This window comes from Pristiophorus japonicus, chromosome 17, assembly GCF_044704955.1.
Source record: "Pristiophorus japonicus isolate sPriJap1 chromosome 17, sPriJap1.hap1, whole genome shotgun sequence".
Taxonomy (NCBI): Eukaryota; Metazoa; Chordata; class Chondrichthyes; family Pristiophoridae; genus Pristiophorus; species Pristiophorus japonicus.
In genome coordinates, this window is record NC_091993.1 from 89,720,156 (window position 1) to 89,734,089 (window position 13,934).

General features: G+C 48.2%; 1 protein-coding gene across 2 annotated transcripts in view; it reads right to left on the minus strand.

The window, feature by feature from the left end:
- Positions 1–13,934, minus strand: part of LOC139227849 (receptor-type tyrosine-protein phosphatase R-like) — a 101,870-nt gene that overhangs the window by 25,768 nt on the left and 62,168 nt on the right. For both annotated transcript variants that reach the window (XM_070858930.1, XM_070858931.1), the window contains one exon: positions 8,499–8,682. In XM_070858930.1, coding sequence (XP_070715031.1) covers positions 8,499–8,682 — 184 coding nt within the window. The remainder of the gene's footprint in view (positions 1–8,498; positions 8,683–13,934) is intronic.

Sequence of the window (13,934 nt, forward strand, 5' to 3'; positions counted from 1 at the left end):
TGTTCTAGTGTGTTGGCTGTGCCCTCGCTGGGCTGGCGTGTTGTTGGACCTGCAGGGCTGCTGGGTGAGCCTGGCCTTGCTGGGCTGTTGGGCATGATGGGTTCAATATACTGGTCCAGGGTGGTGTCGTTGATCCTTTGGGTGTGTGTTGTGGGCTCGAAAGAGGTGGTGTCTGCTGTGGGTTGTTAAGGGCAGCATGTGAACCGCAGCCTTGTTTGGTCCAGGTGCTTTCTGCAAATTTGTCCATTGTCTAGTTTGACTACAAACACCCTACACCCTTATTTAGCTATTTCCGTGCCCGCGATCCACTTGGGACCATGTCCATAGTTTAGCACATACACAAGATCATTCAGATCAATTTCCCATGACACAGTGGCGCGACCATCGTTTACATTTTGTTGCTGCCGTCTGCTCTCTGCCTGATCATGCAGGTTGGGGTGAACCAGCGAGAGTCTGGTTTTAAGTGTCCTTCTCATGAGTAGCTCAGCCGGGGACACCCCTGTGAGCGAGTGGGGTCTCGTGCAGTAGCTGAGCAGTACTTGGGACAGGCGGGTTTGGAGTGAGCCTTCTGTGACTCATTTGAGGCTCTGTTTGATTGTTTGTACTGTCCGCTCTGCCTGCCCATTGGAGACTGGTTTAAACGGGGCCGAGGTGACATGTTTGATCCCATTGCGGGTCATGAATTCTTTAAATTCGGCACTGGTGAAACATGGCCCGTTGTCACTGACCAGTATGTCAGGCAGGCCGTGGGTAGCAAACATGGCCCTCAGACTTTCAATGGTGGAGGTGGCGGTGCTTCCCAACATTATTTCACATTCAATCTATTTTGAAAAAGCATCCACCAACACCAGGAACATTTTACCAAGAAATGGGCCCGCATAGTCGACATGGATCCTCGACCATGGTCTGGAGGGCCAGGACCACAAACTTAGTGGTGCCTCTCTGGGTGCGTTGCTCAACTGAGCACACACGCTGCATTGCCGTACACAGGACTCTAAGTCAGAGTCGATACCGGGCCACCACACGTGGGATCTGGCTATCGCTTTCATCATTACTTTACCTGGGTGTGTGCTGTGGAGATCCGAGATGAATGTCTCCCTGCCCTTTTTGGGTAGCACTACGTGGTTACCCCACAACAGGCAGTCTGCCTGAATAGACAGCTCATCCTTTCGCCACTGCAACGGCTTGATTAGCTCTTGCATTTCAACGGGGATGCTGGCCCAGCTCCCATGCAGTGCACAGTTTTTTACTAGGGACAGCAGAGGATCTTGGCTGGTCCAAGTCCTAACCTGGCGGGCCGTGACAGGTGATTTATCATTTTCAAACGCTTCCATAACCATCAACAAGTCTGCGGGTTTTGCCACCAAGTTTGCAGGTTGCGGCGTTTCCACCCCCGTGATGGGCAATGGTAGCCGACTGAGAGCATCCGCATAGTTCTCGATGCCTGGCCTGTGGCGGATGGTATAAGCTGATAGCGCGAGTGCCCACCTTTGTATGCGGGCTGAGGCATTAGTATTTATCCCTTTGTTTTCAGCGAACAAGGATATATGGGGCTTGTGATCGATTTCCAGCTTAAATTTGAGGCCAAACAGGTACTGATGCATTTTCTTTACCCCGAACACACACGCTAATGCCTCTTTCTCAATCATGCTGTAGGCCCTCTCGGCCTTAGACAAGCTCCTGGAGGCATAGGTGACGGGTTGCAACTTCCCCGCAACGTTAGCTTGTAATACACACCCAACTCCGTACGACGACGCATCACATGCTAGCACAAGTCTTTACACAGGTTATACAATACAAGCACCTTGTTTGAGCATAAAATGCTTCTGGCTTTCTCAAAAGCAATTATTTGGATTTTTCCCCATACCCAGTTCTCACCTTTATGCAATAACACATGTAGGGGCTCTAAGAGGGTGCTTAACCCTGGTAGGAAGTTACCAAAATAGTTGAGGAGTCCTTGGAACGACCGCAGCTCCGTGATGTTCTGTGGCCTGGGCGCGTTCCTGATAGCGTCTTGGCGTCTGTGGGCCGAATGCCATCCGCCGCGATCTTTCTCCCCAAAAACTCCACTTCTGTTGCCATGAAGACGCATTTCGACCGCCTCAGCCACAGCCCTACGCGATCCAATCGCTGGAGGACCTCCTCCAGGTTTTGTAGGTGCTCGATGGTGTCCCGACCAGTGACCAATATGTCGGCCTGAAAAACCACCGTGCGTGGTACCGACTTGAGTAGGCTCTCCATGTTTCTCTGGAAGATCGCTGCAGCCGACCGAATTCCAAACGGGCATCTGTTGTAGATGAACAGTCCCTTGTGAGTGTTGATGCAGGTGAGGCTCTTTGAAGACTCCTCCAGCTCCTGCGTCATGTAGGCCGAAGTCATGTTAAGCTTGGTGAATGTCTTGCCTCCTGCCAGCCAGCGTCGCAAATAGGTCGTCTGCCTTAGGTAGCGGGTATTGGTCCTGTAGCGAGAAACGATTAATAGTTACTTTTATAATTGCCACAAATCCTGACTGTGCCATCACTTTTGAGTACTGGAACAATCGGGCTGGCCCACTCGCTGAATTCCACTGGGGAGATGATGCATTCGCGTTACAGCTTGTCCAACTCGATTTCCACTCTTTCCCTCATTATGTGAGGTACCGCTCGCACCTTGTGCCTCTGGGACCAAGTGGATCCGCACCTTCAATGCCTGGCTCAAAAAGGGAAGGAAATTTGTTAAGAACCTGGGTACATGAGGCCTCATCGGCATGTGATAGTGCTCGGATGTCATCCCAGTTCCAGCGGATTTTGCCCAGCCAGCTCCTTCCAAGCAGTACGAGGCCATCGCCCGGGACAATCCAGCATGGCAGCTCGTGCACTTTGCCCTCGTAGGTGACCTTGACCATGGCGCTGCCCAGGACAGTGATCAATTCTTTGGTGTATGTTCTCAGTTTCATGTGGACTCGGGGGTGGTCTGAGTGCCTTGTTACACCACAGTCTCTCAAATATCTTTTTACTCATGATGGATTGGCTAGCGGCAGTGTCCAGTTCCATGGATACGGGTAAGGCATTCAATTTTACATTTAGCATTATAGGTGGACATTTCATCGAAAATGTGTGCACCCCACGTACTTCAGCATCTGCCTCCTCTCTCTGAGGCTCGAAATTACTTGGATCCACCATGGACTGATCATCCTTTGCCACATGGTGGTTCACAGGTTTTGCAGAGCTTGCAGCTCATCTGCAAGCTCATTGGAGGTGCCCCATTGTTCCACAGCTCTTGCAAACATACCCTTTGAAGTGCATGAATAGACTGAATGGAAGCCTCCACAACGCCAACGAGGTGTGAATTGCCTTGCATTCATCCTTTGTTGCGGACTCTGAGTCATCTGGGTCATCTGAGGCCTGCTGTCAGTTGCAGACTCGTGGTTTCTGCCCTGTACATTTCTGCTCGCAATCATATTTCCAGTTAATGTATGAACATTGCCAGCACTTGTGTGCTGAGAGATTTGTTTGGTGTTATCACTGGTGGACATAAACACTTGTGCTATCGCAATGGCCTTACTGAGGGTCGGTGTCTCTACAGTCAAAAGTTTTCGTAGGATGGTCTCGTGGCCAATGCCCAGTACAAAAAAGTCTCTGAGCATTTACTCCAGGAGGCCATCAAACTCACATTGTCCTGCAAGTCGCCTTAGCTCAGCGACGTAGTTCACCACTTCCTGACCTTCAGATCGCTGGCACGTGTAGAACCGATACCTTGCCATCAGCACGCTCTCCCTCGGATTAAGATGCTCCCGAACCAGTGTACACAGCTCCTCATATGACTTATCTGTGGGTTTCACTGGAGCCAGAAGATTCTTCATGAGGCTGTAGGTCGGTGCCCCGCAGACCGTGAGGAGGACCACTCTCCTTTTTGCAGCGCTTCCTTCTCCGTCCAGCTCGTTGGCTATAAAGTACTGATCGAGCCATTCAACATAGGCTTCCCAGTCCTCACCCTCTGAGAACTTTTCCAGGATGCCCACAGTTTGCTGCATCTTTGCGTTGGATTCGTATACACATCACCAGTTATTGTGTTCCTAACACAGATGAGACTGCCACAGGGAAGTTAAAATAACAGTGACCTCAGTCTCCAGAGTGAGGAAAAGACCTTAGGGGCCGGCTTATATACAGTGCTCCCAAGGAATGCTGGGATCCCTTGGAACTTCAGGGGATGTGCTCCCTGGTGGCAGAACATAGGAGTGCATGCTTTACAGATACACAACAACCATATAATCACCACACAGCAGAATCCCATTTTGTAATAAAGGGCTCAACTTTGCCAACCTCTTTTTTCGGCGCACTTACCTTAAATGCGCCAACTTTGCGCGCTGGAAACGGCACCGGAAAAAAGTCGCCCCATCCTGGCCGCTCTTCTGAGTCCCTGGAGTCCCAAGTGTGGCATGCATTGTGAAAGGGGGGGGCGGAGCAACAGGCCAGCGCCGAAAACTGCCGGCACCTGCGTGCATGCGCAGTGAAGTCTGCGCGCATGCTCCTACCCTCCCAGCGTGTCCTGCGGGCTGTGACCAGGACCCGATGCTCGCACCCCCTATCCCCGGCCGAAGGTGCGCCCTGATCTTGCCGCACCCTATCCCCAGCCAAGTGGCCTCCCGCACCAGCCGGCCGGCTGAGTTCCCGGGCCGACGTAGGACATCAGTTTTATTTTTTATTCATTGATGGTTGCGCTTGAGAGTTTTGATTGGGGGGGGGGGGGGGGGGAGGAGGAGAGTTTTGCGGCAGGGGTGGGGGGAAGAAAGAGTGTTTTGTGGGGGGGGGGGGGCGCGGGAGAGAAAGAGTGTTTTTGGGGGGTCGGGGGGAGAAAGAATATTTTGATGGGGGAGGGGGGAAACTTTAAAAAAACTTGATTCTGGCATAAAGGTAGGACTTCTATTTTTTATTTGTTATTGATTGATTGCTTATTACTTTTTATGGTTTGTTTAGTGCTTTGTAAGTCTTGTTGCAGGTCCTCAGCTTCCTTCTATTTTTTATTTGTTATTGAATGCTTATTTTTGTGATTTGTTCAGTGCTTTGTAAGTCTTGGTGCTATAAATGTACTAACCTGCGCCGATTTCTTAACTGCCCGCAATGTTTTTCAGAGCTGGCCACATACACTGACCTAAGTCGATTCGGAGTAAGTTTTAGCTGGCCAAAGTGGCATAAATGGCCAAAACTGGCGTAAGTGTCTGGGAACGCCCCCTTTTGAAAAACAAACGGAACTAAAAAAAATCGTACCTAACTGACTTACTCTGGAGCAAATTTTGGGGGGAAATGACATTTTTTAAACTTAAGCCAGAAAAAACAACTTATTCCAAAATATTTGATGCAAGTTATGGCCAAAATTTAGCCCATAATTAGACCAGTTAATGACTGATGTTCTAACATGTCCATGACATTGCTCATTCGTTTGGCCAGGTGCATTTGTGTTTAGTAGGACCAGTGTGTCTTTTAATTATAACCATGTGGTTAAAGGAAAAGAAAACTACTAAATGGCATTGGAACAGGATAGTATATATCTGGTTTAATTTACGTGGTGAAGATTACTTGCAAAGCTTAGAAGGAGAGGGATATGTATGGCTAAGTACTGCAACTGTGTTGTACCTGTTTCACATTTGTGGTTTAGTTTTTGTGGGGTCAAGTTTCGCCGTGCGCAAAACTGCGCCGAAAACTCACCTCGGTATTCTCCCCTCCCTCAGGTCGATCCAGACCCTCGGCGCAGTGCAGCACAAGCTGTGGGGGGCGGAGCCTGCGCGCTACAGTGTGCGCGCATGTGCAGTAGCTCCAGGCGTTCAAAACTGTGTGGGAGGGGCGTGAAGCATGCCGCCCCTAGCCCTGGCCGAATGGGCTCATTGGGGTGGCAAAGATCAGACTGCACCTCCCTCCTCGAGCTCCTGATCCGGCTCCCCCCCCACCCCTCCCCCTCTGGCTTTCCCCTGCACCACCCCCCCTCCCAACCCCAGCTCGGCTCTCTCCCGCACCCCGCACCCCCCACCCCCTCCCCCCGTTCAGCTCCGGCTCCCCGCCTCCCCAACCTTCAGGTCCGGTCCGCTCCCTCTCCACGTCTTCGGCGGGGCTCGCCCGCCCGGCATCTTGCTGGGGACGGGCCCCGCCCAAAGTCTTCGGCCCGGCTTCTTCTCGTCGGCCGGGCCCATTCAGCCTCCCCCCTCTCCTCCCTCTCCTCCCCCCTCCCTCCCTCCTCTCCTCCCCCCTCCCTCCCTCCTCTCCTCCCTCCCCCTCTCCATCTCCCATCCTCTCCCTCCCCTCTCCCTCCCTCTCCTTTCCCTCTCCCCTCCCTCCTTCTCCTTTCTATCCCTCCCCTCCCTCCTTCTCCTTTCTATCCCTCCCCCTCTCCTCTCCCCACACCCTCTCCCTTCCCTTACTCTCTTCCTCTCCCCCCTCACTCCCTCTCCTCTCCCCCCCCCCCTCTCCATCCCCCATCCCCCTTCCTCCCCCTCCCCTCCTCCCCCCACCCCTTGCTGTCAGAAACACAGAGACACTGACAGACAGAGAGAGAGACACTGACACAGACAGAGGGAATGAGACACATACTGACAGAGAGAGAGACACTGACAGAGACAGAGAGACACACATTGGGGGGGTCCCGTCCTAGCACGCTGTTGGAGGGCTCCCAGTGCTGCAGTCAGTGAGTAGAAATTTAATGTTTTATTTATTGATTTTTTTTTTAATTATTTTTTATTTACATTTTTTTTTAATTGATTTATTGGTTGATTTATTGATTTATTTATCATTTATTATTGATGATGGCTCTTTATTTGTAAAAGTGAAGTGTTTAATGTTGTAAACTTCCCCCCCCGCCCTCCCATCTCTCGTTCCCTACGCCTGATTTCTAAAGTGTAGGCAAGGTTTTTCTGAGCGTACAAAAATCTACACTTACTCCATTCTAAGATAGTTTGGAGTAAGTTTTCGCTGCCTAAACTTGCAAAACAGGCGTAAGTGGCTGGACACGCCCCCTTTTGAAAAACAAATCTGTTCAAAAATGAAACTATTCTAACTCACTAGAACTGGAGCAAACTAAATGCCGAGAATTGCAATTTCTAAGATGCTCCATTCTAAACTAGTTGCTCCAAAAAAATAGGAGCAACTCAGGCCGAAGCTTGACCCCAAAGAGTTGATGTGATGGATATCCTCCTTAGCAGGCTTCGGCCATGAAACACTGGAATTATCCATTTTGTGATGCACTTGGATAATGTGGGACAAGAGACCTGTTAACTTGGAATCATTAGAATCCATGCCAGTGCTGTGTTTATGGGCTATTTACAGATTGATTATTGGGTCTTTTGTTGAGTCTTTTTAATCTCCGCTGGGTATGTTAGCGCTTTGCTCGGATTCAAGATACACTGAGACTCAACTAAGATCGTTCTATAGCTGTCTGATATTTCACAAATCGTGGATACAACCAGGGCTAAACTGCTCATCTGAAGCCATAAAACGTGTCCACTCAATATGAAGGTGGGTTTGTGAAGCCCTGAAAATTTAGGCACTGTTGTGCAGGTTTTGTACAAAGAACAGTGCAAATATTTCCCTATTCCTACAACAGCAACAAAAACAACAGCTTGCATTTATATAGCGCCTTTAACATCGTAAAATGTCCAAGGCACTTCACGGGACTGTTATCAAACAAGATTTGACACCGAGCCACATAAGGAGATATTTAGGACAGAGCTTGGTCAAAGAGGTAGGTTATAAGGAGCGTCTGAAAGGAGGAGAGGGAGAGAGGGAGAGAGGTTTAGGGAAGGAATTCCAGAGCTTAGGGTCTCGGCAGCTGAGGCACGACCGCCAATGTGGAACGATTAAAATCAGGGAATCTTCATCAGAAATAGTGGAGCGCAAAGATCTCGGGGGGGGTGGGGGGGATGTTCAAAATAGCAATAATTTTACTTTGGCAAGATGAATTGTGGATAGGATTTTCGTCGATCTTCCAAAGTTGTAGCCGAATTTTGAAGATGACCTGAGGTCGCGAGAGGCCCAATATAGATGCAAGCCTTTCTTTCTATACATGAAATGATTGCAGTCAGCTGAGTTTGTAATGAGTAAAAGATAGTCGCTGATTGCTGCAAACATTGTCAAAGCCAGTGATCGGAATAAACAAGCTCAGTAATGAAGTTCTCTAAGTGTTGTTGCTTCAGGCCACTAATGAAAAGTCAGGTGTTGCACAAATTCCCATTCACGATAAAGTCATTCATGAAGGTCACATTCAAAAATGTAATTCCTTTTGTTTGCTTGAATTATTTGTTGCCATTTTTGTGTGCCAAGTGTCATTCACGTTTCCATTTCCAAGGAAACAAAATGATGCTCGACACAATGCAGCAATGGGGACCAATGGGTGTTGTTGCTATATTGCTGTGCCATCGGTTGTCCTGCAAGCAATCCTATCAGATAAGGGATACCACACCAGTCATTGTATAAAACATTAAAATGTTGTTAGATGCAATCTGCTTAGCAACTAATAACTTGAAAATACGTTACCGAAAATTCAGCTTCCAGTGCTTGTGTATTGTGTGTGGCTTCCTTTAGTTGTTCCTTGTTTAGCACACAACTGGTGGTTTTTAGGTATAGTAGAGTTATTTCACGAGGGGTAGAAACCGATTTGATGGGGTCTATATTTCCCAAGGCACTCACATCCAGAGTAAGGGATACATTCGAGCCTCTCCTAAATAATATCAAAAAAAAGAGAAAAGCATTAAGTTTTCTTGAAGAATCACGCTGGGAATTTACTTGGGTCTTCTCCCACTCCGCCACCAGCGATTGGCAGATTCATCTTTTACGCGCATAAACAGGGTTTCTGCCGAACCTTCGCTGAAGTTATGGCGGCAAAGCAGGAAGAACCCAAAGGAAATTTTGCTTTTCCCTGTAGAAATGTCTATCTTTTGGGCTACATTATATAGTTGAAGTTCATCCTAAATCTTTAGGATGAACCGGCTTATTCCTTTTGAATTGCACTTATCCAGATGAAGGATGTAATTCTTTTTTCCATCTGGTCACACCTTAGTCTGTTTATTAGATGAAATAAAGCTCGCCATTTCAGTTCTAAAGAAGGATCCACATTGAAATTATAAACTTGTCTGTTCTTTCCATAAGTAGTGACTAACAGGCACTTCCAGCACTTTTTTTCTGATTTCCACATCTGCAGAATTTTGCTTTTTACTCTACCTTTTATTATTCAAACAAGAAGTTTGTACTTCCACCTCACACGTACTCCCATACTGACCCAGTAACACTTTTCCAATTTCAATAAATTAGCTCTTCCCTACTCAGTATGATGTTTTAGGTTTTTAAGTTCTAAGCATCAAGATGTGCCCACGCCAGAACTTTGTCGTTCGCCCTGCGAAGGAGGCATGACTTCGGCAGGATCAGGGTACATCTGAGGCGAGGTCCAGCTTCCTTGCTGAAAAAGCTGGAAAGTCTGACCAAACAGTCCCAGGTCAAGTCGGGGTGGGGGTGGGGGAGTGGGCTGATACCAGCTGGGGCCCAAAATTCGCCACCATTTAGCTCCATTTTTTTTTGAGCTAACAGTACAGGTACAGCAGGCGGTGAAGAAGGCAAATGGCATGTTGGCCTTCATAGTGAGAGGATTTGAGTATAGGAGCAGGGAGGGCTTGCTGCAGTTGTACAGGGCCTTGGGGAGGCCACACCTTGAGTATTGTGTGCAGTTTTGGTCTCCTAATCTGAGGAAGGACATTCTTGCTATTGAGGGAGTGCAGCGAAGGTTGACCAGACTGATTCCCACGATGGCAGGACTGACATATGAAGAAAGAGTGGATCGACTAGGCTTACATTCACTGGAATTTAGAAGAATGAGAGGCGATGTCATAGAAATATAAAATTCTGATGGGATTGGACAGGTTAGATGCAGGAAGAATGTTCCCGGATGTTGGGGAAGTCCAGAACCAGGGGTCACAGTCGAAGGATAAGGGGTAAGCCATTTAGGACCGAGGTGAGGAGAAACATCTTCACTCAGAGAATTGTGAACCTGTGGAATTCTCTACCACAGAAAGTTGTTGAGGCCAGTTCGTTAGATATATTCAAAAAGGAGTTAAATGTGGCCCTTATGGCTAAAGGGATCAGGGGGTTTGGAGAGAAGACAGGGGTGGGATACTGAAGTTGCATGATTAGCCATGATCATATTGAATGGTGGTGCAGGCTCGAAGGGCCGAATGGCCTACTCCTGCACCTATTTTCTATGTTTCTATGTTAAGGCGATTTTGCTAGTTTCGCCAATGGTATAATGCTGTCCTTAAAAGATAAAGGCTATTTTTTTTAAATACCGTTTTTCTGATATCACTCAAGGTCAAACCCACCCATAACACCACTTTTGCAAATTTCACCAAAAAATATATATATTTTTTTTTTAAAAAAGGACAGCGCTAAGGACCACTTTTTAAAACCTTGCCTTACCAAGTCGGGGTCCAATCTAAATTGGTGTTACCAATGCCATCTTGGGAAACGGAGCTGAGTTATAGCTTTTGGAGGGAGGGAACAAAACTTATATTATGTACAAACTACTTAAAAACGTTTGTGCGGAGGGAAAAGACAAACTTTATGGCAGTTCAGAACTGAAATTGCGAGAGGTGCTTAAGTTCCACCACCGAACTGTTGACCTCCCGCCTCCGCTCACTGGGCTCGAGGCACACAGGGTCGGAGTGCCGGCCGGCAGGGTCGTTCCCTCGGCCGGACACAGGAGCTCGGCGCTTGGCTTCTGCCTCCCCCGGGCTTTTCTCAAAGCCAAGCGCGAGCTCCTGTATCCAGCCGAGGGAGTGATCCTGCCAGCCTTTGCGCCTTGAGCCCGGTGAGCAGCGGAGATGGGACATCAACAGTTCGGTGCAAACATTTAAATTGTACATTTTGCCCCCAGGGTTGATTTTCTCTGTTGTATTCCCTGGCCGAAATCTCTGCCAACTTGCAATTGTGCGTCGCATTACCCTGGAAACCTAAATGCTTCGAGTCGAGTGGTTGCGCACGCGCAGAACGGGCCTCACTTTTTCGGCACAAAAAATTAGCTCCACCTTCAAAAGCGGAGGTGTTTCTGTACTGCGCCAAAATGAAAAATAATTTTGCCGAAACTTCGGACTTTTTATTTTGGCGTTATTTCGGACTAAAAAAACAGCCATTAATTGGAAATAATGCCAAAAAGCAGAGCTATTTTACAATGTGGAATTTTGGGTCCCAGGTCCCTGCCTAAAAAAAACATTTAAGTGCTCCTGTACAAAAGGGGTGCTTTGAAACTTAGAGGCTTGTCCATGTCTTTGGGGTTCTGGGCCATGATCTCTGGCTGCTCCCCCAGGTGGAACTCACATCTGCCCCTTGGTCAGCCAATACACCTGACTGTACATCAGAATTCAATGAACGTGCAGGGCCTGGGCACTCCGGCATTTGGGCTCCCTAGCTACCCTTACATTCATGGCCTTGTAAGGGGCAGGCCGTGTCTCCGCCTCCACAAGGTCATCCCAGAAACTTTGGTGCTAGGCTTGGACCTGACAAAACCACAACCCGGATTAATGTCCAGCCATCCTGATGAACGTTGTACAAGTTAAGAATCATTTAGAATAACTAGAAATTTTCAAGGCCAATAGAACAAGAATCTGTTCACAAAGGTTTAATATACCGTTCTCCGTAAATGCCTTGCTGTTGCGAGCCAACAAGTTCCTTTGGATGAAAGAGCTGTTTTTTTTACCCATACACCTCAGGATGAGATGCACAAAGATGATGCTCTCACACTCCGCAGAACTCGAGCCACAGTTTTGTGCTGTGGGGCTTCTTTTATGGAAGAATCATTATCTTTTGAAATAAACGTATATCTGTTTGTTTATGTCTTTACACGTTGGGAGGTGAGGTATTAACAGCTGGAAATTGAGGCTTCCTGTGTGTATCCCCCCCCAACCGCACACCACCCCCACCCTTCCCCACAGCACCCCTCCCCCCAACACCCAAGGACTGAGTTCACTGAGTTTACTCTTTGGAATAGATTTGCCCAATAGCTCAGTAATCATTGAGAACAGGATTGTACATCTGTATCTGTCAAACCATACACATTAACACCTGCAGGCCTGTTCCCTTGCCATCATGCTTTCCTGCAGGCTGAATGTTTGATAGCAATTTTATAACCGCTTTAATTTTAGGCTTCACGGTTTAAAAAAAAATGAAACCGACAGAAATGTATGTTTTTGGTGCCAGTATAGTACCCATTTTCAAAACACAAAAGGAGGGGAGCAGCCACCAGATGCCGAGGAAGCGCACCTTCTTTACTGATGTACAGTACAGCAGACTGTTAAAATGGCTCCATTGCAACCAGTGTCAGGGGATGTGGTCAGCACAATGTTTGCCTCCCTGTCGTCTGTGGGTGGTTTACTTATAGAAGTATTACTAAGGATGTTTATTGGAGGGGCAGGCAGGTTATAACAGTCTGGCATGGTCTGATATTTTTTGTGTTTGTATTCAACAATGCTTGGTCTATTCTGCCGCCACTGTACATTCTATACGTTGTACATCATTGGAGTACTGAAGGTAATTATGTTTGAGGAAACATCATTCGATAAAAGGTGCAAAAACGTCGAAGTTTTATCTGAGGAAAATATCATACCTGCCTCCAATCTGCCTCCATTAAATCCGGAAGTGGTCAGGTTGGAGGTATGTATAAGCTTTTAAAAATTTTAACATCTGACCTAACCCCAACCCACCCATTTTTGGGGGTTAAAATTCACCCCAATATTCCAGCTGAGCCTAACCAGTGATTTATAAAGGTGTTAGCTAAACCTCCTTGCTTTTTTTTACTCTATTCATGTATTAATAAAGCCAACAATCCCATATGCTAATGTGCCCCACACATATAAACCGAGCAGCTTGGCTGAGATATCGCAGCCATACTGAGGAAGGTGCCCAAGAAAAGTGGGGGGAAAATAGAATCGAAGGGCTGGATTTTCCCGGGTCTCACCCGCATGGTGCGGAGGGACCCGGAAGGTAGCAGGGAAACCTGGGAGTTCGGGTTTCTCGGCACGCTGTGGTTAGAAGTTTTAACTCCACAGCATGCGTGTGATGGAAAGGGCAGGGTTCTCCGGCCGGAAGTCTGCCTGATGGTCAGGCTGGCTTCCAGTCGTGCGGGGAACGCAGACAAGGAGGCCACAGGACCAGGCAGGTGTTGGCCCAGGATGGTTGCGGGGTTGGGGCGGGGAGGTGGGGAGGCGGGGATCGCGGGGCATAAAAGCCATGAGCAGGGACCGGTCTTGGATCTTGGGGCGGAGGATCTGATCCCTGACCCTGGGGGGGTGCAGGCTGATGGGGGGCTGGGAGGAAGCACTCCTGCTCCTCCTGGCCCACAAGGATTGCTCCGCCTCGTTGCAGCCACTGTGAATCCCGAGCCCCAGGATCCCCAGCCGCCTGCAGTAAAAAGTAGAGTCTTCAGGCTCATTATAATATTTAAATTGCCAACCTGCCTGCTGGCAGTGGGTTGCCAGCAACCTCCCCCATCCTCCCGCCTCCCCTGATTGAAGGTGGGCGGGTTGGGGTCGGGTTTTACATTTTTACAACTGTCACTTCTCCCCTCCACCCCACCCATGCCAGCAGCCTACCCGTTCTTACTTCCAAAAATTCTTAACTTCGTGATTGAGAATGTTTTGAAATAGGAAGGGTGATTATGGCTTCTGAGTGCAGGTGTGTTAATTGTTACATCTACAGGCTTGATGACTGTAATCAGGAAAATACTTACAAGTTATATTCTCAGAAATAATGTGAGCAAGCCTGCACATGCATTCCACGGTGCACAGCTAGGATTGAGTTGAAAATAGCGAGAATTGTTTGCAATTTCAATTTCAGCTGGGTTTGACTGAAAAGCTCCAAACCCGAAAACAAATCGGTAATAAACAGGCGGACAGAATTCTGAAGCGTGCCCCTCGCAGTCTCCCTATGGCC